This window comes from Magallana gigas, chromosome 8, assembly GCF_963853765.1.
Source record: "Magallana gigas chromosome 8, xbMagGiga1.1, whole genome shotgun sequence".
NCBI lineage: Eukaryota > Metazoa > Mollusca > Bivalvia > Ostreida > Ostreidae > Magallana > Magallana gigas.
The window spans coordinates 9903783-9931348 of NC_088860.1; the positions used below are offsets into that span (position 1 = coordinate 9903783).

Genomic DNA, 27566 nt, shown 5'->3' on the forward strand with positions numbered 1-27566 from the left:
GCATTATGGAGTTTAAACTTTGTTCGAAATACATTTATTTATCCAAGGGAGGAATCAAGAGTCGTTAGAATCCTATATCATTATATCCTAGCTTTACATGCCAAAAATTGTAACCTTTTGGTAAAAAGATATCTGCAGGCCTTTCATAGTCAATCTTTTATAATATTCAGTTATATATATATTGCAAAGAACATGCACAAAATATATCTCTACAAACATATACAGGAAATTAAAGTAAATCTCCAAAAATATGGCGGTAATAGGTTACTCAAGTGACTCAGTTGACTTAAAGATTTCTTGTTCACTATACAGCCACATTTATCAGGGTCAATTAAACAGCTTTGAACCTTCCATAAGGAAGGTTCAACAAGACCTTAGTTTTTTAAAGGTAAATCTCATCTGGAAAAGCAAAATGAAAATACCTGACAATTGCAAAGACATCTTTGCTGAAAATTTAACATTCGTATAAATGGAAGTTGATATATCATTCCTGTTGATAATAATAATCATTTTTGTAATACTGCACAGAAATAACTCACCCAGTTGTTTTTATAATATGAATTGCGTTACAAAATTAAAATCAGTGCGATTATTTTACCCGTGTGTGTCATCATTCTTCCATGAAACGAATGCAATTTGATTTCAGTTTTTTGGGAAGAGACTTATCATTGACGTTTTGCACTTCTCCAAAAGACCCCGACCATTTTAAGTATAATCAAGGTGCCCGTTTCCAAAGGAAGACATCATTATTTTCGCATTGTTTCTTATTAAGGTCTCTCGTCTTACTGTTTTCTTCTGTTTCTCATTTTCATTCATATTAAAGTTTCATATTATCTTCAGAACACCCTTCTGTTTATGCTTTGTTTCTTCCTATTATTATGTTGCCGAGATAAAGTGACCGATAAAAGGATGTGACAATATTCTCTTAAACTTTCCTAGCATGCACTTCTTTGTAAAGTGTTTAATGGGCCTGATTGGAATAAATTCAGTGTCTCCACCTCAAAGGATGTCAGTGTTAAATCACAATAAAAAGTTATCGTAAAGGTTGCTGAATACAGGAAAATATTCGCCCCGCTTTAATTTTGTCTCTCTCGCATTTGTTGTTAGTGGGCAAATTTAAGACTGGTCGAATTGAAATCATTTTCTATGAACACAACTTTGGGCGAAATCAAGACAGGGCCGAAGGATGTCATTGATGAGTTATGATAATTCATTATCTTTATGGTTTTCTGGTTTAGTTATTTTTTTTTTTAATTCTTGAAAGTCCCTTTCCATCATTATTGACATATCTCAGCGCCAAACTGCCTACAGTGGAAGCATTTTTACATTAAGTTCATGCTTAGCCTTTATTTTCCTTATTGTTTAGGTCCTTTGTTTCCAACATAAGACTTGATTGTTATTTTTCGGTTTCTTTTTCTTTTCATTTTTTTTTGCAGGCATTTTCTCAAAAATGTCTCATCCTTTTTAGGATTTTTTTTTTAGATTGAAATGATAATGTTCTGTACCTTATCGGATTGTTTTATTGGTGAGTCATTTATTGTTTTTTTAGATATTGACCTTTTAATTAGTTCCAGCGGGTCGGTTTGTCTCTGAATGTTTTCATAAACTATATAAGATATTAAGTTCAAAATTTTAGAGATGTTAGATATTCCTATTTGTTTAGCACAAAAATTGCCAAATCATTTAAGGGCTCGAAAAAAGTAAAAGCGTCATGAATTTCCAAGTTTTCAAAGTTTATTTCGTTTCTCGAAAATATTTTTCCAAAATATTTTAAGACATGTAGAGGGAAAAAAACCTTTTGTATTTACAAAATCATCTGTTTGACATTTGATGTTAAAGAAGCATACATGTTAACTTTATCTAACAATAATTACCAATACCATGTAATTTTTTTCATGTTGTCTGAAAGCACATGTGGATTTGAAAAAAAGCTCTTTTTACAGCTGTTCATCGTAGGTCGTACTATTTGCATTAGATCGAGCTAACTGGACTTTGGTTGACTGGTCTATTGTACTTTGGACTGATGAGTCAAGATTTGCTGTTTTTTAAAATGACAGTTGTGTTTTTGTCAAGAGAAGGTCTCATAATGCTTACAGAAAGAGTTGTATCGTACCTACAATAATATTTGGCAGTAGTGATGTGATGTGACTGTCGAGGGTGCAATGGTGTACAGGGAGCACTTGATTTTTAACTCCACTTAGGGATAACCTTATCAAAAATGGATACTGGTTTTTAAACATCCTTACTAACCCTGCTATTCCTTCGGCCCATTATATTTGATATGACGACAACTTTGTTTTCCATTTCCAAGATAATGGTGCCCCATGACACAGGGCAAATACAGTGAAAGAATTAAAATCTGACCAAATCATGCAGTTGTTTGAACTACCACCACCAAGTACAGATCTTAATCCCATATAGAATTTTTGGAGGGACCTTAGGATTGAAGTTAACTAACGTAAGGGGGCTACTATGGGGGAAAAGTGCTCAACAACACCGTACCAAATTTCAAACGAAGGTTCAACAAGATCTAGGCTTGTTATAATTTTTGTTAGAAATCTCATCTAGTAAAAATAATGAAATTTACTATCCATTGCTAATTACATCTGTTTTTTCTTGTTATTAATCGGTGGAGACTTTGCTGAAGGTTTGACAATTTCAAAATTAAAATAAAGTTTGATATATTCTATAATATGAAATATTTAGATAAAATTCATAAATTTTAGATACTTTACCAAAGCTTACTTGTGTTTCTAGGTGAAATTTTCGTTGAAATAAAAAACAACACGAGAAGTTTTGCGATCAGATTCATTATCCTACCTTATGTTGGATGTTTAGGAGAACACATTAATGTTGTTTTGTGCCTGCAGAGCATGGGGAAGTTTGTGCAATAATCATTGTATTGCGTTATAAGATTAATGTTTTGGTCATTATCAATACTTGGTCTGTAAATATTTAAGATTAATAAAATCAATATCTCGTTATCAATATACTTGCATTTGCTATATGGCCTATGTCTACGAATAAACATACAAGACAAAGCATAAAGTGGTTATTCTTTTATTTAATCAATGATATGTAATATCCAACACATTAAGACACATTATCCACGACATTTCACTCAATAAAAAGGATTCGTTTAAACAAAGAAGTCTGTATGTCTAGTTACTTTGGTTTTACATATACTTTAATTCATTGTAAACAAAAAGAACAAACATTAAATGGTACAATGAATAGCATGTATATTAGGATGATGATTCTTCACCAAATGGCTGAAAGTGCACATCAATGTTCAAATAAACAAGAGGTTAACAGGTCTTGACGGTCACTTAAGTACCATAGCCCTTCAATTGACATGTCAGAGTGTTTCATTTTTGCATTCAAAACTCCATAATGAGGTCTAAACCCCTATTTATTTATTGGTTTGAAATACATTTATTTATCAGGAGGAGGAACCACGAGTCGGAAGAATCTAATATTATTTACATCCTAGCCTTACATGCCAGAATTGTAACCCTTGGTAAAAATAAACCTACACGCCTTAACGTAGCTCGCGGGTTTGCCTACGTCACAATAGGATTCGACGTAAACAGTTGACCGTCATAGCAAAATCATACATTTCTTTTAAAAATAACAAATGATCTTTAAAAACATAAAATGAAGTATTTCAAAAAGCTAAATTGCAGTTTATACAAACACTTATAATTATCAAGTTCTAAAAATTTAGATACGTGGCATACATTTTCGTATTTAGTTCTATAGGGTATGAGTGTGCGCTGGAACTCCTTCATCTAAAATCATGTTTAGACAAGTACATTGTAAATAAATTGAATTGAACCGTATGCATGAACTTCGCTCGTTTTACAAGAATAAATTCTGTATTTTCAAATACCGATCTACTATTAAAATTATTTTGGCTTTAGCTAGTTATCGTATAGTTACGATTACAAACTTACTAATATGTCAATTTTTGTTTGGTAATTATTTTGCATTGAATGATTGACTCATTGAGTTTCATGAAAAGAAAAGTAGCCATGTTCTTCTCTTCACAACCTTACATTAATTAGATTTGCATGTTGTAATATGTGTTAATCGGCTCTCAATCAGCGCATTTTCATGTTTAATTCTCGGATGTAACAAATGGATGACGTCGGGCTAATGTCGTGATGAAAAAATAGGTTTTTGTAAAATCTTTTAAATCATTAAAGTTGTTTCGCGAAAAATTGGCCGAAAACACATATTAATTATTTTTTATGAATTGATTCAAAATTAACCCTTCTGTTATTGTGTTGAGTAAGATTAAATTCGTCTAGATCGTTTAAATGTTTGGAACATAGTTTTGAAATGCGGTTTTCGACTTCGATATGCATTTTACTATATATTTCATTGAAATGGCGTTGCATGATTTTATCACCGACACTGTGTTTTAATCACAATAACATTTTTACTACGCAGACGAATCTCAAATAAATTTTAAATATAAAACTCTGACACCTATCAATCACGCGGAAAAAATTTCAGGGTAGGTTTTCTCACAAACAGTAAACCCGCGAGCTACCTTAAATGGTCAATCGTTTATAATATTCAGTTTTATTTATAATGCAAAGAACATGCACAAAATTTATCTCTACAAACATATACAGGAAATTAAAGTAAATCTCCCGAAACATGGCGGTAATAGGTTACTCGAGTGATTCAGGTGACTTAAAAATTACTTGTTCACTATACAGCCACATTTATCAGGGTCCCATTAAACAGCCTTAAACCTTTACCCATGGGCAGTGGATTTCACAATTTAAGAAGTGTACAACGTAGCCTAAAAATTATTTAAAAAAAATGGATTTTATTTGTCTCCCCTTATTGTGAAAGTAAATTATACAAAATTCAATACATTTTCACATTGTGCCCATATTAACCCTTCCAATGGGTCCTGAATCCCTTACGCAAGTGTAAATAATAGGTAGGTAGAGAAAAAAATAAGATATTTTAAGAATTAATACATGTTCACTATATGATCATATATTAACCACGATCTAGGGGGGCTGAGCCCACTCCACTCCCCCGACACAGTGACAATGATTTAATTACTTTTCACAATTCAGGTGGAAAGTTTAATGATTATCTTAACATTGCATTAAGTTTATCTCAAATGTATATAAGAGTAGAGAAGAAGATTTTTTTATTGAATACATTTTCACTATATGGCCATATTGATCGCACCCTGAACTCCTAACCCAGATACCTCGAATTGCACAATTAAGGCAAAAGGCTTCGTGGATGTTATAACCATGCATTTAGTTTTTCTCGAGTTTATATGGTTGTGGAGTAGAAAACTTTTCTAAGATTTAATAAATCTCACTTTGTAAATGGTCATATTTTTTCGGCCTTAACGCCTGAACCCCTGCCTTAGGAGCCATGAATTTTATAATCAGATTTTGTTTAAAAACATGTTTGGAAGTAAAAACAAAGATTTTTTTTAATTGGCTCTTTTTTCCTTTTTAGCTCCGTACATGTACATGAAAAAAGAAATCAGTCTCTGATGCCTTCAACTCAACATTTAGGTTAATTGACAACGAATTATGAATTAACAATTTTACTTCAATTCTTTCGTCGATTCGATATATCCCAGTGAACTTGAAATAAGTAAAATGCCAAAACCTGTCATATGTTTCATATTCTAAATTAAATATTCTACAAGAAGACATTAATGATAACCTAACAAAAAACTTTATATGATTAATGTGAAGACTTCAATTTTTGATCGTCAGCTTTCCTTACTTATGTATCAAAATACCTTCCCCACCTGCATATGAAGTTTTTGCCTCTCGGTTAATTCGATATGCATTGTATGATCTAAACATACATTATAAACAATTTCTAAGCTACTGACAAGTAGAAAAAACAAGATTATCGATAGATTCGATTGAAGTCATCATTTTGTAAGTTCTGTGGTCGATACAAAAACCTTGTCAGCAAGAAAATTCTTCCGCTAGGTTGAATGCTAACTGGCGTCTTTAATACTTATGTTTAGGCCATTATTTATCAAACACAGACATATATACCTTATGGCATGCCTGCAAAAATTAATGTGAAGAATCAACACTTTGTACATGTTAATTTAATTTCTTTACATGTTTTTTTTTTTTTGTATTTCCATCTCTAACCACAATTCTCGTATTTTTTCAACCTTCGTTTTGATATTTTTTTTATTTCCAAATTGCTAAATTTCACACATATAATGGTAAATTAAAACAAACATAGATAAATATTACTCACAATACTTTAACAAATAGATCTGACAATCTAAGTCTAGATTAAAATACAACTTGTTGGGAAATCTTTGAATTACGAAAAAAATATTCAAAACATTAACAAAAAGTATTGTAAGACTAACCAAATCATATACATGAACGGCTTGATAAAATTTCGTTCGAAAAGAAGCGCCCAAGAGAATGATTTATACTTCTGCAGTCAGCATGCAAATGAAAATGGAAAAATGCAAATAATAAACTTCAAAAATCAAAACTATGATAAATACAATGTATAACAGTTATCTAAAAAATTATTTTATATTCGGTCAACTATTACCATAGCTTCGCTGAATGCTGTACGTTACTTGTAACAAATGACAGGTTCGGCATCAATCGCTGAAACTGAGATGTTACAAATTATAGACATTTTTTCAATGCTTTACATCAAATTGCTTTGTCACTACTATTTCTTACAAATAATCTATTATATTAAAATATTCCTATTTGTTTATTCGTCCTTTTAAAAGATATTTTTAACACACACCACACACAGAGAGAGAGAGAAAGAGAGAGAGAGAGACACACACAGAGAGAGACAGAGAGAGAGACACACAGACAGACAGACAGACAGACAGACAGACAGACAGAGAGAAGAGTACAAGAACTTACGAAACTGTTAATCATGTCAACATGTCAATCAGCGACTTACTAAATTCCGTCGAATGCTGCAGTCCTATTGGTCCAGATATTGATCCACACCAACCACACCAGCCAGCACATGAGAAGAATATCTGAGAACCGTCAGCTGATCGGATAAAGTTTCGTATTTCTGCACTCCATCCACCAGTTACGCCAAATTCAATCTAAAAGTGCATAAAGCTACTTTTGGCATGGTGCATAGATAATAAACTTGAAAGCCGAAAAAGGCCATGAAAATAAACACAACAACAAGCGGGCCATTTAAAATATTATTCTGAGATATTCATAAATAAAGACATACCGTAGGATGAATGATAAGTCCAGTTCCTCTTGTGTCAATGGTTGCATTTCCAAAGTGTAGACAGGGGTTCAAAAAACTTTGTCCATTACAATCTGTGGCTTCTCCATAACTAATTGTTGGAGATCCTGATATATTCGTAAACGTATAATCTGTACCGTTCACCTCCATGTCCTAAATTCAACAAATAACATGTACTAGAGCGTATTTTAAATTACAAGAGTTCAGTTATATAGATAATTGTTATTCTTAGCAGAACTGTACAAAATAATAAACAGACGGTACAATGTGTAAAAATGAAGAAGTTGTTCAGAACATAAAAGGACTCTAAATGCAGTAAGATCATGAATCATATCTGAACAAGCAAGCAGTTAAATAAATAAGTAGAATGTAAATACTTCATTTACGCAAGGTCATTAGTGAAACTGTATGTCCCTATCATGTACCGAATCTTGACTTTTTTAAAATTATAACAAGTAATAACCGAAAACGATTATGTTCTATCAGAGTAGACTTACTCTTCTAGATGAAATTATCCTTATTATCTTACATCTTAAAAAAAATATTTATTTCCAATTGGAAAAGAAATGAATTAAAGGGTATTGTTGCAATGCTTATAGTGATAAACATGTAAACGCAAAAATACGAACATGACCGAAGATAATAAATATTCATAGCATTCATTTATTGATAATAATAGGACAAATCTTGAATGACCTCTATTCGTATTTTAATTTTTCTGAACTCCACGCTTTTTAATGGCATTTTGAAATTGGCTTGGCATTGTTGGAATCGATCTAATGGTATCCAGTTTGATGCATCATGTTGAATAAAGTTATTTATATTAGATAAAGTGATGAAATGTGAAGGTTCATTTGCCAGGTCGTGACAAAAGATCTTGGTTCGCTTCCCATTGGCCGCCATTGGATAAATCCAGTATTCTCCATCTGTCGTTATGTTAGCGTATGTAATGATGTCTCTAGAGAGTATTGATAAAAAAATAGTTAAAAAGTTTAAAGTGTTGGAATACCTCTATTTCTATCTTAACTTTGGTAAACTCCACCCGTTTTAGAGGATGGTTTAGACTGGATTGGCATTCTTGAAAAGAAACTATCCAGTTTGAGGCATCGTGTTCAACGAAGCTGTTTGCGTTCTTTAAGGTGATGAAATGTGAAGGTTCATTTGCCAGGTCGTGACAAAAGATCTTGGTTCGCTTCCCATTGGCCGCCATTGGATAAATCCAGTATTCTCCATCTGTTGCTATGTTGGAGCATGAACTGATGTCCGAGCATGATGCTGGCACTGAAAAAATGATTATTTAAATTATTTCATTTCCCTTACCAAAATATTGACCTTCTGGCAACACATCCTGGCATTATTGCAGCAATATTGCAGCAACATTCTGGCAATACATTGCGGCAATGTTGCTGCTGTAACGTTTTTCGTATGCAAATGAGATTGCGGCAATATTGCCAGAAAGATGTTGCCGCAAAAGTTTTGCTGCAACATATTGTTGCGACAACACCTTTCTGGCAATACATTGCGGCAATATCGCTGCTGTAACGTTTTTCGTATGCAAATGAGATTGTGACAATATTGCCAGAAAGATGTTGCCGCAAAAGTTTTGCTGCAACACATTGTTGCGACAACATCTTTCTGGCAATACTTGAGATTGCAGCAATATTGCCAGAAAAGTATTACGGCAAAAATTTTGCTGCAACACCTTTCTGGCAATACAATGACATTGCAGAAATATTGGTTCAATGCATTTTCTGTGCTCTGGAATCAATGGTACAATATATGCAATATTTATAAATAATAAATGTATACATTAAAGCAATCATGTATATTATATTAATCTACAACCAAAATGGAAAAAAATTCATTAATTGCCATTACAGTTTTATTTTTTTTAACAGATGCAAAAAGGTTACAAGACAAACATTTTGCATTAAATTTGGACTTTTCAGAAAAGAAGAAGACAGTTTGTGATTACACAATATTAAAGAAGTAAAAAAAATTATTTTAATCAACATAATATGCACAAAATAAGTATTGAATCAAAAATATAATGTATAATATTAGAGATCTGAAACTGGAATTTCAACATGCTTATAAAGGACACCAGTTAAAATTAATAATCTTTAAATTTAACACATTTTATAAATACAATAAACACAAATATGATGGACAAATCATGATGAAACTTGACAAAATGTACTCAGCCGATCAGTGACGATTTGTTCTGGATAAAACTGTATTGCAGTTTGATTGACGCAACGCGCACAGACGGATATGGACAAAAGTTCACTGTTTACCGTAAGCAAAGCTCAAACCATATAGTTCACAAGTCCTGCACAACCACTTGCTGTATTATGATTGATCAAGGCATTCGTCGTTTTTTTGACAGTCTCGTGGGCATTCTGATTTCACACATAAACAATCACAAAAACAGCTATCAGAATATCACAACAATATCCACGTTGGAATTCAGCACTGTTGTTTATATGTTCCTCTCCATAATCTTAAACAAATTACGTCATTATTCTTCTTTGGTTGCCAGTTGCACCATTCATATAATCAGTAAGGTCACTGGTGACAGCTTTTTTCATGGTTTCCTTTAGGTCTGTGTAACCCAGGGCAGATAAATGGATTTCATATAAGCACATAGACAATTGTTCTCATATTTTAAGCAGTTTCTAAGAAAATTTAACTTACCATTCTTAAAGCTACGATTAAATTGCTCAACTAACTCAGAGAAGAACATGAATTCTTTTTTTGTTTATGTCATATAAATGAAGATTTAATATTTTATAAAATGCAATTACCTGTATGGTAATACATTTTCCAATTATAATTTTCTATGAACTTATTAAAACAAAGTTTTTTAGATTATATGTTCCTACAAGTAAACATTACAAAAAAATAACGGGCGTTTTGCTCGATCCGATCCTCGGTATTGTCTTAGGATTGGTCTCAAGCGCGGATCTGGAGGGGGGGGGGGGGTCAGGGGGGTCCAGACCATCCCCTGCAAAATTCAAATTTCTTTAAATTACATTATAAAATTACCAAAAATATGCCTCGGACCCCCCCCCCCCTGGAAAAATTTCTGGATCTGCGCATTGGTCTTAAACAGTGTTAAACCCATTGGTATAAAGGTAGATCGCAGTCTTTCGGTTTATATTCTTATAACAAACATGTTTAAACTGCCACTCAATAAATATATTTTTATTTCTTAACTTACTTCTTCAAAAACGTGCTCATGTAGATGGTGCAGGGGGTGTCGACGCTCGATTCATTCACTCAGTTTCGTCCTCAGTTCAGCCGTTGTTTTTTTTCACAGATAAACACTCCATTGACAGCGTATTTTTTCAACCTTGTTCAGGCACGTAGCATCGTTTTTGAAAGTGGGGGGGGGGGGGGGGCCAGACTAATCCAAGAAATTTTACCAAGCAAAAAAAAGAAGTTTCCAAAAATCTTCAAAATCCTAATCCGTAGGGGGGGGGGGGGGTAAACTATACTTCCAAAAACAAAATTCTTACCTACCAAAAATTATTTTTTCTCACCCCAAATCATGAAATTCCTAATCCGTGGGGGGGGGGGGGGGGGGGGGAGAGGAGTATGTCACTCCTCATTTCCTTAATTTCATATCAATTTTTTTACATACTTCCAAAAAATTGGGGGGGGGGGCAACTCCATGGTAATTCACTTTTATATATGTAAATTTTAAAAAATGTGTTCCTGCGAGAAAAAGTGGGGGGGGGGGGGGCAGGCCCCCCTGCCCCCCCCCCTGATGCTACGTGCCTGTTGTTTACGGATAATTTCCGTATTTCATTCATTTCACCATCTCCAGTAATGGCAGGAGGCTCGATGGCAGACAACATGGCAGCATCGAATGTGAAAATTGGCGGCTAGCGATTTGATCGACCAATCAGCGCGCGCGTAACTTAACATTGAAACAAAAGTAAAAGTGGAAACAAACAGCATACGAAAATTCTTAATTCAACATGCATCGAGCAGTTAAGATACTCAAATCTAAGTAGACTGATATTTTAACTTAATAAAAAGAATATACCGTTACAAAAGAACAGACATATCGGTATTCACGTAAAATATGAGTGGGGGGGGGGGGTGATTTAAACAGTCTTTTATAGTGAAACATCGTAACCATGCATAACAGTTATATATGCGATTGAAGGGAATATCATTGGATTTTTTAATTGAGACTTTCTTAGAATAAGACCTTAATCATAAAATATTTATTAGATTTAATTTTTTCGACTTATTATTATTTTTTTGGGAAAAATATACAAAAGCATCATGCAATACTATAATCAATGACAGTTTTAGACTTGTGATGAATGTGTAAAATTTTATAAGTCTAAAATCAGGTAAAGCTTTTGCAAGCTCAGTAAGCATAATCAATCAGGGAAAAAAGAAAAGTTTGTGGTAAAATTCTGGCAAATTTTGGGGAATTAAATCATCTAAATAATTGACAATTTGTTAACCCCCCTCCACTGCTCGGCTTCTCCTTAAATTAAAATGTTTATTATTGTTAGAAAAATTAAAATGAAATTTTTATTGCATTACTTTATAATGCATTTATTTTATTTTTTCAGTTAAGTATGTGGTTTAATTTAAACGCATGTTTGCTTTCTGATCAGAGAAGATTTGACACGAAGTATTTCAAGCTGGAATGCAGCTCGTTATAATTAATGCAGAAATCAAATATGATGCCTAGCAGTATTGCCAGAATTATATATTATGTATAAATTAATTAGTTCATGATTTTAAATGATCAAATACATGTAGATGTTACCAGAAATTATTTCTGGCAGTATGATACTGAGTATAGCCAGAATATTACCAGAAGTCGTTGCAGCTAGTGGTAATATTCTAGGTGCATGTTAATATAATTTTTTACAGAAATAACTCTAATAGTATTGCCAGAATGTTGCCAGAAGTTATTGCCTCTAGCGGCAACACTACAGCAGTATTGCCTAAATGTTACCAGAAGTTGTTGCAGCTAGCGGCAACATTTCACTAGTCTCAAAATCTGGTTTCTGGAACAAAAATGTGTTGCTGCAATATTGCGCAATATTGCCGCATTGTTGCAGCAACAATTTTACTTTGGTAAGGGTTAAGATGAATAATTATGTTAAGAAATTAGAGCTACCGCATGAGTTTGATTGAATGCAAATTCAGATTTGAATTTGCATAAGCTTGACGTTTAAGGTATAACATAACATAGAAGCCAACAGAGAAGCCAAATGTTTTCCCTTCATTCAAATTTTTGAAACATTTATTATTATAATTCTGAATAATGAAACTGAAAAAATATTCTAACGGGGAATTCATGCACGCACAGTAAACCTTAGAATATGTTTGGGGTTTTTTGTTGGTATAAAACATTTTTAATTTCAAAGTGTAGCATTGGGGTAAAAATACATTTTAATACTTTTTATATAGTATTATTCCAATTTGATAATTGGGTTTTGAACTCAAGCTTGCAGACCTGTAGCTTTACTCTCTTGCACACTATTGATAGACATTAAGACTGAAAGGAAAAAACATGTAGTTTAATAATAGTTCTGAATTGGCTTTGTTTTTTTTAAAAAGGACGTTATAATATGCATTGAATTTCTTTCGATACCTTCACTATAGTTTAATGAGTGAACTTAGAGAGAGAGAGAGATATTTCGGTTTCTAGAATATTTAATACAATTGATTATGAATAAAAGAAGGTTCCTAGTAATATTCAAAAAGTAAATTAGTTGTACTAGCATCTCAAATGGATGGATCCGATAACTTTATGTCATAACAAAATTAACTTACCGAAACGTGTACTTCTGTCATTTATGATATAGTAGTTCTCCACGTTTCCATTTTCGTCACCATCGTATATTACGTTAAACAGGTCGCACAACTTTGTCGTTTCGTTGAACAGTAATGATACACATTGTGGTTCCTGAAGGCAGGTAAAACTGCATTGGGCTCTTCCTAATCTAGGACCGGACCAAATTCCCAAGGGAGGTTCAACAAGATCTAGCCTTGTTCTAGTTTTTGTAAAGTAAATCTCAGCTGAAGAAGCAAAAAAAAGTTAATTGACATTTGAAAAGATTTGTTGTAAGGTCCATGGTTTGGAATTTGGTGAAATTTTTTTTTATTGTTTATAATGTATTATTATTTATAAAGTAATGTATTTCTATTATAATCAACACTTTGAGTGAGAGTCATAGAAATGTAAGCAAGAGACAGAACTCACAATTCTTTGTTATATAAACAAACCTCTTCCTGGTTTTTTTAAACATTGAATTAATATATTTTTTAAGCTAATTATTTTATTCACCCAATCGTTTTAAACATAAAAAAACACAGTTCCAAGCGTTTCTTGCATTCATTTTAGGTGTCAATTTGGAATTCTTATAACAAAAACATAAACATTACACGAGCTCTGTTTTCAGAACAAAAAATTGTGAACTCTGTGTTTCGGTTATAACCCAACGATTGGCTATCAATTTTTTGTAACTATCAGCAATGCATTAGTGGAGCATTGTAAACATTAAAAAAGGAAAAATAAAAAAAATCGCGACAATCCACCTTTAAAGGTGCTGTAATGTAAGACAAAGTAATTAAATTATGCTCAAAGTCTTTACAAAAAAAATACTGTACAAAAATAACATACTGATTTTTCCAAATGAATTTTGTAACAAAATTAGGAGAAACAAGGCGAGCGGTTTTCCTATCCGTGTCATTATCCTTCCATTTGACAAATGCAGGTTAAATTTAATTTTAAGGAAAGATTTATCCTTTATTTATTTATTTGCACTTCTCCTAGAGACCCCTACATTTGAGGTCTTATCAATTTAGGTTTTATCATTAATTTAAAAAAGATCGAAGTTTACAAAGAAAAAAATATATCGATTATTACTATATTAAGGTGGTGACCGGATTAACTAAACTCATTATTTTTCAAAATTGGGATTGATGAAAATAAACCATCTGTTCGATTGTTTATATAAGGTCAACACTTTTATAAGCTATTAACATATGGCATGAAGTATCAATTATTTTTTCTCTTAATTGGTCATTAGATAGTAAACAACAGAAAGGCCGCAGTATTCCTATAATTTATTTATTTTTGTTCTATAGAATAAAACCCAGTACTGTACACATAGTATATTTATTGTTAAAAAAAATCACGCCTCACATTTTTCGCCAACATCCCTTCAAACCAAAATTTTCAGTTAAATGTTTTCTAAATGGAAAAAAATTAGTGTAAATTAATATGATATGATCGTTTATGGATTACCATTTAAGACGAAAACTTGAAGCAATAGATCCCTTATCGAAATTAAAGCATTTGGATTTTGATAAAAATTTATCAGCATAATATAAATGTACATGTATCAAATAAACGTAGTAACGGAATAAACAACATAATAACAATCGATACACAATTTTTTTTTTTTGTAAACTTCAATTTTTTTTAAATGAATGAATAGAATAAGACCTGAAAAGTAGGAACCTGTTGAAAAAGTACAAATAATTAATGATAAAACTCTCCTAAAAAAAACTGAACTCAACATGATCTCGTCCCATGAAAAGATAATCACACGGACAGAAAAACCACTCGCCTTGCTTCTCCTGATTTTGTTATACAATTCATTTGGAAAAATGAGTATGTTATTTATGTGCAGTATTACAAAAAGTGAACTATAATTATTAAAGAATTTGAAATTTATATAATTACTTCGTCTTACATTCTAACATCTTTAAACAGGCATGGTCACGATTTTGATTAATATCTTTTTTTTATCTTATTTTTTCAATGTTTACAATGTTTCAGTAATGCCTTTCTGATAGTTAGCAAAAAGTCTATAGTCAATCGTCGAGTTATAACCGAGATAGAGAGCTCATATTTTTTGTTCTAAAAACAAAGATCGTGTAATGCTTTTGTTTTTATTTTAAAAGTTGCCATTGACATCTAAAATCTAAAATTGGAACAATCTATTTATGTTCAAAACTGATATGCTGTAAAAGACTTTTTCCGGTATATTAATCCAATGTTAACAAAAACCAGGAACGAGGCTTGTTTACATAACAAAGCGTCGTGAGCTCTGTATCTTGCTAATATCGCTACGACTGGCACTCAAAGTTTTTATCATAAATACAAATGCATCATTTAAGCATTATCAACAATAAAAAAAATGATATATTTTGACTATAATCGAAACCATGCACATTAAGACAAGACTTTGCAAACGTCAGTTAACTTTTTTTTGCTTTATAGCTGAGATTTACTTTACAAAAACAAGAACAACACTAGATCTTGTTGAACATTCCTCGGGAATTTGGTCCTGTCCTAGATTTGGAAGACTCAATGAAGTTTTACCTGCCTTCGGAAACCACAATGTGTATCATTACTGTTCAACGAAACGACAAAGTTGTGCGACCTTTTCAACGTAATATACGAAGGTGGCGAAAATGAAAATGTGTTTAAAGTCTTCCACCAAGTGTGAAATTTATAACCCTGTGTCGGGGATACAGGCCGTATAGTGAAAATGTGTTTAATCTTAGAAAATATCTCCATCCACAGCAGTGGAGATAAATTGTATACAAGGTTATGATATTTATGAAACACTTTACCGAAATTGTAAAATTAATTACCCTTGCGTAAGGGCTTCAGGACCTTTTTGCAGGGCGAATGTAGCCACATGGTGAAAATGTATTGAGTTTTGTATAATTCACTCTAACAATCATGGGAGACAAACTAAATCAATTTGTTTTCATAATTTATTAGGATACGGTTCATGCCATGGGGCAAGGTTGAAGGCTTTTTAATTGGACCATCATAAATGTGGCCGTATTGTGAACAAGTAATTTTTAGGTCACCTGAGTCACCCGATTAACTTATTACCGCCATATTTTAGGAATTTTACTTTAGTTTCCGGTATATGTTTGTAGAGGTAAACTGTGTGCATGTTCTTTTCATTATAAATAAAACTGAATATTATAAACGATTGACCATTTAAGGCATGTAGGTTTATTTTTACCAAGGGTTACAATTCTGGCATGTAAGGCTAGGATGTAATAATTAAGATTCTTCCGACTCTTGATTCCTCCTCCTGATAAATAAATGTATTTCGAACCAATAAATAGATAAGGGTTTAGACCTCATTATGAAGTTTTGAATGCAAACATGAGACACTCTGACAATTGAACGCCTATGGTACTTAAGTGACCGTCAAGATCTGTTAACCTCTTGTTTATTTGAACATTGATGTGCACTTTCAGCCATTTGGTGAAGAATCATCATCCTAAGATGCATGCTATTCATTGTACCATTTAATGTTTTGTTCGTTTTGTTTACAATGAATTTGCGTATATGTATAGCCAAAGTAACCAGACATAAAGACTTCTTTATCGAAATGATTCCCTTTTATTGAGTGAACTTGTTTAAATATTTACTGACCAAGTATTGATAATGACCAATACATTAACTTTATAACGCAATACAATGGCTATTACACAAACTTCCCCATCCTCTGCAGGCACAAAACAACATTAATAGCCAATGTGTTCTCCTAAACATACGACATAAGAAGAATAATGAATCTGATCGCAAAACTTCTCGTGTTGTTTTTTATTTCAACGAAAATCTCACCTGGAAACACAAGTAAGCTTTGGTAAAGTATCTAAAATTTATAAACTTCATCTGAATATTTCATATTATAGAAAAAATCAAGTTTTATTTCAATCTTGAAATTGTGAAACCATCAGCAAAGTCTCCACTGATTAATAACAAGAAAAAAAGAAATTTAATTAGATAGTACTAATTGGATAGTAAATTTTTATCATTTTTTCTAGATGAGATTTCTAACAAAAATTACAACAAGCCTTGATCTTGTTGAACCTTCGTTGGGAATAAGGATCGGTATTGTTGAGCACCTTTTCCCCCAACGTAGCCCCCTTACGTTTGTTTATATCAATCCTAAGGTCCCTCCAAAAATTCTTAAGATCTGCACTTGGTGGTGGTCGCTCAAACAACTGCATGATTTGGACATATTTTTATTGCGTCACTGTATTTGCCCTGTGTCACGGGGCACCATGATCTTGGAAAACAAAGTTTTTATATCAAAGAAAATGTGCCGAAGGAATGGCAGAGTTAGTAAGGATGTTTAAATGTTTGATTTTAATCAACTCTCCTACGCAGTTACTCTGGCAAACCGGAACTGAAACAGTGTTTGGACATAAGCACAAATCATCAACGCTGACAAGACTTAGTTCTTGAAAATAATAGAAAAATTCGATGTAATGTATGCTGAAGTATTGTTTTTCAAGGAAACTTATCTATTAACTCTTTGAAAATAGTCAGATTTTATATAATACGAACAATTTAGATAATTTTGTAGTCTCATGTGTTCCTACGCCAGAGTTTAATAAAATCTCGTTCAACCAGACGCTCGGCTGTCTCCGTAAATCTCCGACAAGCAGAGAGGTTCTCTTGCTTGTCGGAGATTAACGGAGACAGTCGAGCGTCTGGTTGAACGACACTACAGTTCGATATCAATAGTGCTTCGATCCATACGATTTTTAGAATTGTTTCGATTACTAATGCATAGTTTGAATTCTATCTTTAAAAAATTACGCAACATGATTCATATGGGGTTTCTCGAAATTCTTGTCGGAAAAATCTAAAAATTCATATAATAAAAAAGTGCGTAATTCAAATACAGACTAGAAACAAATTGCCATGCAAGATAAGTTGATTTTAAAATAAATGATAATCGATAAAATCAACTCCCGTCAGTACTTCAGTACTTTGATTTATAAGGTTACCCTTAAGTGGAGTTAAAAATAAAGTGCTCCCTGTACACCATTGCACCCTCGACAGTCACATCACTACCGCCAAGTATTATTGTAGGTACAATACAACTGTGTCTGTAAGCATTTTTTTTCTTCTCTTGACAAACACACGATCGTCATTTTGAAAAACAGTAAACCGTGACTCATCAGTCCAAAGTACAATTGACCAGTCAACCAAAGTCCGGTTAGCTCGATCTAATGCAAATAGTACGACCTACGATGAACAGCTCTTAAAGTTTTTTTCAAATCCACATGTGCTTTCTGATCACATGAAAAAATGCCAAACAGATGATCTTGTAAATACAAAAGTTTTTTTTCCTCTACATGTCTTAAAACATTTAAAAAATATATTTTCGAGAAACGAAATAAACGAAAACTTGCAAATTCATGACGCTTTTTACTTTTTTCGAGCCCTTACATGATTCCGTAATTTTTGTTCTAGACAAATATGAATGTCTAACATCTCTGAAATTTTAAACATAATATCTTATAAAGTTAATGAAAACATTCAGGGACAAACCGACCCGCTGGAACTAATTAAAAGGTCAATACCTCAAAAACAATAAATGACTCATCATAAAAAAAATCCGATAAGGTACATTTCAATCCTTAAAAATGCTAAAAAAGGACTAGCCATTTTTTGAGAAATTGCGAGCAAAAAACGAAAAAGAAAAAGAAACCGAAAAAATAACAATTAAATCTTACGTTGGAAACAAAATACCTTAACAATAAGGAAAATAAAAGCTAGGCATGAACTCAATGTTAAAATGGTTCCATCGTAAGCAGTTTGGCGCTAAGATATGTCAATAATGATGGAAAGGGACTTTCAAGAATTCAAACAAAAAAATTAAAAAAATCAGAAAACCGTTAAGATAATGAATTATCATAACTCATCAATGACATTCTTTTGCCCTGTCTTGATTTCGCCCAAAGTAGTGTTTATAGAAAAATTATTTGAGATATTGCAATTCGTCCAGTCTTAAATTTGCCAGCTAACAGCAAATGCGAAAGAAACAAAATTAAAACGGGACGAATATTTTCCTGTGTTCAGTAACCTTTACGATTATTTTTGATCATGATTCATCACTGACATCCTTTGAGGTGGGGACACAGAATTTATTCCAATCAGGATCATTAAACACTTTACAAAGAAGTGCTTGCTGGGAAAGTATAAGAGAATATTGTCTCATTTTTCATTTTGTCTATGCAACACAATAATAGAAAGAAACAAAGCATAAACAGAAGGGTGTTCTGATGTTAATCGGAAGACCTTAATATTAATGAAACTGTGAAACAGAAGAAAAACAGAAGGTCGAAAGGTCGAAAGACTTCAATAAGAAACAATACGAAAATAATTATGTCTTCCTTTGGAAACGGGGGCTTTGATTAAACGAAAAAGACCTAAAATAGTTGGGGTCTTTTGTAGAAGTGCAAAAAGTCAATGATAAGTCTGAATCAAGTTGTATTCGTTTCCTGGAAGAATGATGACACACACGTGTAAAATCATCGCATTGCTCTTAATTTTGTTACGAAATTCATTTGAAAAAAAAACCTCGGTGTGTTATTTCTGTGCAGTATTACAAAAATTATTTAGAATTATCAAAAGGAATAATATATCAACTTCCATTTATATGTAAAATTTAAACAAATGTATATTTGCAATTGTCTGGTATTTGAATTTGCTTTTCCAGATGCGATTTACCTTACAAAAACTAGAACAAGGCTAGATCTTGTTGAACCTTCCTTGTCGATTTGGTCAGGTCCTAGATTTGGGATATTCCAGTGCAGTTTTACCTGCCGTCAGGAACCACAATGTGTATCATTACTGTTCAACAAAACGACAAAACTGTGCAAACTTTTTAACGTAATATACGATGGTGACGAAAGTGGAAATGTGGAGAATTACTATATCATAAGTGGCAAAAGTAAACGGTTTGGTAAGTTGATTTTGATTAAGTTATGACATGAAATTTTATTCAAGATGCTAATACAAATATGTTACTTTTTATATCTCAGTCGATCTAGCTATAAAATCGCCCATCCTTAAACTGATTCCAACAAAGGATTTTTTGTAAAATCCGATCAACTGGCATATTTCATTGATTATAAAAGAAATAAACAGAATTTGATCTGCTAATATACACAATTTTTAGTCAAAATATGGGTTTTTTGCACAAATATCGCTGAAAACTTTGGGAGGGGGAGGAGAACAGTTTGTTTACTTTCTATAACATAACCATGCCTTAATACAAACAATTAAATTGAGTTTTAAAACACAAAAAACAGCAATTAGAAAATTTGGTTTCTTTCCTATTCTTAAAATGTGTGACTTGCCGAGACACAGAATTGTCATTGTTCTTAAATGAATAACGTGAAGTTTGATAATGCTGGGAAAAGGTCTGCATTTGATTTTAGTCTATATCTAATTTAATTTGAACATATTTTATTGCATTAATCTACAATTTGGATTTGACACGCGTTCTGTAACTTATCTCACCCTCTCAATATATGAATATGATTATATTACAATGTAATTGATTACGTATATAAGTCAATGAAATAATTGTTAATTATTCAACATATAAAGTCAAAGAAATTATAAAAAGACAAATGAAATCACATTTAGCATAGTAAATAGTTGTATTTAAATTTGTAGATATAATTGAAGGGTAGGTCAATTTTCCGCCATTATATAGTGTATATAAAAAATGATTGAGATCACAAATTAATTAATTAACCTTTAAAAATATGAGTGTTTACAATGTTTAAAATTAAAATTTTGAAATATTTCTAATATCTGCATACCTACATGTAACACATGTGAAAATGATGATAATTATATTCAGATTTACCATTTGAGCACAGTGAGTTATTGAGGACATTACAGCTTTATATTTTCCAGTGTCTTAATGTGTCTGATAACACTACGAATCGATTTTTTAACGTACAGTCAATTAATTCAAATAACCTAGAAATTATGTTAATATGAGTTATAATAAGTAATCGTTCTATGAAAATATTAAGTTGTTAAATAATTTCAGTAAGGACGTGATCAAATCCATCATAAATCTCTTCGGACTTTAGTGGATTTTATCATGCTCTGACCAAAATCATCACCTCATAATATTCAAAGAAGATTCCATATCATTAAAAAAATATATATTTGAGTGCACAGTTGTGTCGGACTTCTTGTCTTGTATGAATAGAATTTAATAAAAAATATTAATCACCATAGGTAAAAAAAAAAAAAAAGTAGTGCTGAGTAACTAGTAACAATATTATCGTATTCGACGCTTAATTGTTTTTTCTTTGAAAGTAAGGACGAATTTCAATGTCACGAGTAAAATTTGTTCTAAACACAAAAATTATTCTTGAAATGAATTATTATTGACATAACTTTCGATATTTTTACTCAATTATGGAATTAGGCCAAACAAACAGACTTTTAGCAAAACAGAGGAACTTCGGACTGAATTATTCAGGTTTTCTTTTTCACTGAAATATTTTCTGTAGTATTGTAATATTTAAAATTTAGATTTCATTTGTTAGTCAACATAATTTTGCATTTTTGTGGTTGATTTTATCTCACATTTAGCATTTATATGATCGTATGGCACACACTTTTAAAAAAAATGAAAAATGTTAAAAAACGATGAAAGACACCATATCTCGAAATTTTTATTATTGATATCTAATGAATTCTTTACCAACAGAGTATGGTAAATATACTTATTTAAATACTCTTAATGTTTTAGTATCATTATAACTAAGGTTTTTTTTTTTTGGTTAAATTGAATCAAAAACGAGTCGGGATTCGGGATTTGAAAACTGATAACGGAAATTCGGAATGGAATATTTATAAAAATTGTGAATGAAAAGTTATTGCTTTATATCTATCTAGTGTCACTACCATTCGTTAACTGTATTTATTTTTGAAATAGTTACGTAATTTGTATTATTTTCACAATTACGAAAATCTCAAAGATAGTGTAAAATTTTTCTTAAATTTTCAAAAAATATTCAATGGCCATTAACTCAAAAAAGAAAATCATTGAACTACTTTTTTGAAAGTAGAAACACTACTATGTAAGGTCGGTAACACACTAAAGATGTTTTTTCATTATCAACAGTGGATTTTTTTTTCATTCTGATTCCTTAGTATAAATCTATAGAATAATGAAAACGTTCAATTCTGTGCGAGCTTTTTTATGGCGTCACAATGATAATTGCATGCGGTTATCGTTTGGCAGTTGCAATATTGTAAATATAAAAACACCGATATGTCAATAATTTTGAGCTATTATTTTGTAATTTTCAAACATATATATAAGTAATAAACAGTATGTTAAAAAGTTCGTCGTAATATGAACTTCCTTGCTGCATGATCAAATCTTCTGAGAATTCCTTCGGGCTTTACAGGATTTAATCAAGTTAATCAAGTGACCAACCAACTTTATATACCGTTGAACTTTTCAACTTGATTTTTATTTCTTATACATTCAAACTTGTGCAAGGATTGCTAATTTGGAACATATTTATTTCATCTTAAATAAGATCTGGAATATTTTTCAGTGCCAGCATCCTGCTTGGACATCAGTACATACGGAAACATAACGACAGATGGAGAATACTGGATTTATCCAAGTGCAGCCAATGGGAGGCGAACCAAGATCTTTTGTCACAACATGGCAAATGAACCTTCACATTTCATCACCTTAAAGAACACGAACAGCTTCGTTGAACACGATGGCTCAAACTGGATAGTTTCTTATCGAACATGCCAATCCAGTCTGAACCATCCTTTAAAACGGGTGGAGTTTACCAAAGTTAAAATAGAAATAGAGGTATTCAACACTTTAAACTTTTTAACAATTTTTTTATCAATACTCTCCAGAGAATATAAATTTATCATAAGACTAACTATTTTAAAATAGTTTATTGCAGATCTTCATTCAGATATATTCTTGTTTCTTGTTTATAGATTGACAAAGATCAGTTCATATATAGAATAATATAGATCCACATTTCAGGCGGATTGATATGTTTTTTGACATTTGTCTTACTTTGAGTAGGCAACATTCTTAAAACGAAATAAAATAATTTGTTTGCCAATCAGAGAGCGTCTTACACGAAAATTAAATTATTTAGAAGTAATGCTGGATTAAAATCGAGATACAGAAGAGATGTCGTTATGTAAACAAAGTCCGGGTCTTACATTTGTTCACAAATAATGTAAAGTAAAGAATTTACCCTTCTTTTACAAAACGATTTGTGGCAGACAAGATAAACTGGTTCAGTGTGTTCATTAATAATTTTATCAGCAACAAAACGCAACATCAGATGGAGACTTATACCAATAAAACATACCTGTAAACAACAATAGGATACAAGCTTTGTTTACAAAACAAAGTTTGAATCCAACCTGTGTAACTTGCTTTTAACTCGAAATTTTATTTTCAAATTTTTAAGAAGAATTAAAAACAACAATATTGACAATACTAAACATTTAAAATGAAGGGAAAAAGTTTAAAAAGTTAAGCTCAAATTGTGTCTTATTTCCTTTAAAAGAAAATGCGCGTGCTAAAATGTGCTTGCTGTTAAATTGGATTAGAAACAAGGGAAAAATCTAGTGCCTTTTCATATTTTTCTTTTGCATGAAATAATTACAAATACACACTTGTGCGCGTATTTTTTAAGTACAACATGTTGCATGGATATATCAACGTAAAATAAAAATAAACGCATTAGTCATAATTGTAAACTCTACTTAAATCTTGCTGGAAAAACTGACTATCTCAAGCTTCCTTACTAATAACATTTTCATATATTACACTAAGTAATTAATAAATATATTTCAGTAAATTGTGCAAAAGATGAGTAAAGATTCAAATTAAGCATATTTTCCCCTAACATCACCTATTGATATCTATTCCATAAGAATTAACAAGTTTTACCACTGAATTTATTGTATATAAAAAGCACGAAGCTTTACAACATAGTAGGGGTCAGCCGACATTCGTGATTTTGAATAGTAAATCGACGACGGGTATTCATTTCAAAGCCTTTGTTTACTGTCAGCCTAACCGAGTACAAACTTGTGGAAAAAACAAAATACGTGTTATACATTTAGAAAACTTCTGTGAAAATAAGAAGTTTGTACTACATTAGGCTGGTACCTAAAAAATGAAAAACGTATGAGATTTGAAGGTTTTTCCTATAGCAAGCGAAAGCTATTACCTGCGTGACCCATGTATGAACCCACGCATGGAATAAATTATTTCAAACAATCACGTGGGTTCTATCCAGGTAGACGTTTGTCAAATGTGCTCACTGTAAAACGTTGATACGTTTTAAATCGCTTTCTATCAACTTTGTATGGTCAGGAATGTTTGTTTGTAATATGCAACTTCAAAGCTTTATTCGATTTTTTTTTCAGACGTAAAATAATGCATAAAGTATAATTCAGCAAACGCGCCGATCGATCCACCAACAGAACAATGTTGATTTAAATATCCCACTCTCTGATTTAAAAAGACACAAATCAAGTAGGTTCGGTTCGATTTTCCAGAATTAGATTTTTCATAGGCATTTAAAAAATCCTAAATTTTTTAAACTGTATGCTAATTTTGGTATATTTAAGCGTGCATATAAATCAGAAGTATCCATCAGTGCTTAATTATTACGAGAAAAAAGCAATTTGTTATTTTCTACATAAAAACGGCACTAAAAAAAAAGGGGCCCATTCTCTATAGCTAAAGTGCCCTCGTCCTTTGCTAAATTAATTGTAGGTTGATATTCTGTTACTTGTTAAATAACTGTTGGTATAGTTGTTTCAAAAACACATATATAGCTTATTTGTTGTTTTACAGGACATGGTGGTTAATGGAACAGATTACACGTTCACTTCCGTGACAGGATCACCCACAATTAAATATGGAGAATCTAAGGATTGTAACGGGCAGTACTATCTTAACCCATGTCCTCATTTTGGACATGCGGTCATTGACACAAGAGAAACCGGGTTGATTGTAGACCCTGACGTAAGATCGAGTTTTATTTTAATCTGCTTATATTTCATTAAATCATCATTAGTTACTATCTTGAATTTCATATAATACCATTATGACTAAAATCTTAAGTAATCACTTCACTGTTTATTAATAAATAATAACTATTCTATCCTATACAGGACAACGTGTCTAACGCCCTACTTTTAATATTCTACAGTATATAAATTTATCATCAGTTTTAAAGTCGATGCCACAATAGTCTACTGTTTAAAATGCTCAACTGTTCATGTAAAATGTAATCGAACACATAATTATCCGAACATGACCGTATTTGTTGACAAGCGTGGAGCAAGTGTTCGAAATGTTCTTCGTCGGAATTATTCAAAACTATTCGATAAGTTCCCTGCCTTTAAGTGCTTATAAAAAAAGGTTAAAACTAATTTAAATAAGTAAAACGCGGTGTACGTCTGCCCTAGAACCTTCAAGATCAGTTGGCGTGGTCCAATTAGAACGTGGTTCACGATAGTTTTTTTCTTCACAATATTTCCTTTATTTACTTATCACCTTTCAAGTGATTGTCTAAACAATAAAACAGCATTCTTAATTTCTAATTCATCACAAATCACTAGAGATTTATACAGACAACAAAAAATCATTTTACGGCTTGCCGAGAAATTTGATGCAACCGGAAGTGTTTAAGATTTACCATGAAGCCAAAACATTATGTAACGACACGTCAACATGACCGCTACATTAGGGTAACTGACCTCTCTGATATACACCGAACGGCACGCGCAACTGCAATACAAACTTTTGAGGCACATCCATGGCCCCCGTGTATGGAACGAGGTAAACTCAAGAGTGAGACAGATCCTCTGCATTAGAATTTAGCAGAACTAGACCACATAATAAATGGAATGATTTTCCACAAACTAAGATTTTTATTCAGTTGTGGGATCTCTATTAGGAGATGTTATATGTAGGAAAGAGTAACGCACTAGGTATTATTGTTGTGATTTTTATATCGTAGGGTACCTTTACTTTTTTATACAGCCTTTAAATAAATTTAATTGAGTTTCTTTTTTAAACCGCCATTTTATTCTTAATTTTTAAGACTTAATTATTGTTATGGTCTAAATAATTAAAATTAGGAACAAAGTAATACAAACACTTGCATGGGGCGTTGGAAATTTTGACTGGTATAATTTAACTGATGTCTAAAAAATCAATACCGATTACAGACAACGTTCGGATTACTTGACCACAATGATGGTGAAATGAAAGACTTCATCAGATCAGCTGACGGTTCTCAGATATCCTTCCTGTGCTCTGGCTGGTGCAGCAGGTGTGGACCAACATCTGGACCACTCAGACTGCTTCTTTCTATGGAGTTTAGTAAGATTTTTTTATGTAGAGAAATAACAAAAAGTAAAACTTTGTAAAAATTCAGAGTTACAAATAAAACATTAAAAATTCTACGCAGTAATATTTTAATTTTATTGAGATGTTAATAAAATATACATAAGATAGAAAAGAAACGTATATTTTATTAACATCTCAGTTTCAGCTACTGATGCACAGCCCGTTACTTGTCGCAAGTAAAAGATGTTTTCAGGTTTCAGTTGCAGAGTCGTGAGCAGGATACATTTCCACCATTTTTAAAAGAACTATGTACGATAGCATTGTCAAGCCGCCTAACGAAAAGATATTTGTCTTTTAATTATAAAATTTATATATTTTAAATAATGAAAATATTTATGTATATTTTTATAAGATATAAATAATTTTGTCAAATAGAGATAACTTTAGATTTTGAATTAAAATAACTCATTTATAATAGAAACAAACGGAAAACGGAATTTTTAAAACCCCTCCCCCCCCCCCCTTGAAACGATAATAAACAATAATTCCTCTTGAAGGGTTTTATATCTTGTTATTAAGCATAACAAAGGGTTTGTTGTTTCACCGGGGAGGGGGGGGGGCATATGTCAACAGACCAAAGTAAATAACAAAAAAATGTATTTTGCATGCATTGTAACGTTTCAAAGTTTAGTTAACGAATATTAATTGAAATGAAAATTTACCTTAATATCATGTAAACATGTTATTATTTAGTTTTTTTTTTATACATATAAATGTCATTAAAAAATACCCCCCCCCCCCCCCCGCCGTAAGCGATAGTTTGGAGAATGATTTTTTACTACAAATTTTAGTTTAATATGAATCAATTAGGAATTAATTATATTTTAGATATATAACTTTGTTTTTGAATACCTGACGGAATAATTTTGAATGTAAATTGTAGGCCTGAAACGGGTGTAAGCATTAGCAGTCCTTTTGTTTTTGTTTGAAATAGGTCTTAATTATTGATTTTAAGATAATTTTAATGCAAAGTCTGATTCGTATAATAAAAAATTTTGATTGTAGATTATGAGTTAT

The 27566-nt window shown here is 31.9% G+C and overlaps 1 protein-coding gene across 1 annotated transcript; it reads left to right on the forward strand.

The window, feature by feature from the left end:
• Positions 1-16788: 16788 nt before the first annotated feature.
• LOC117690112 (A disintegrin and metalloproteinase with thrombospondin motifs 9) lies at positions 16789-26914 on the forward strand. The gene is made up of 6 exons (XM_066069722.1): positions 16789-16927; positions 19809-20054; positions 22690-22961; positions 24987-25157; positions 26369-26522; positions 26689-26914. The coding sequence occupies exons 1-6, from the start codon at positions 16861-16863 to the stop codon at positions 26727-26729; spliced, it is 951 nt and encodes a 316-aa protein (XP_065925794.1). The 5' UTR covers positions 16789-16860; the 3' UTR covers positions 26730-26914.
• The last annotated feature ends 652 nt before the right edge of the window (positions 26915-27566 follow it).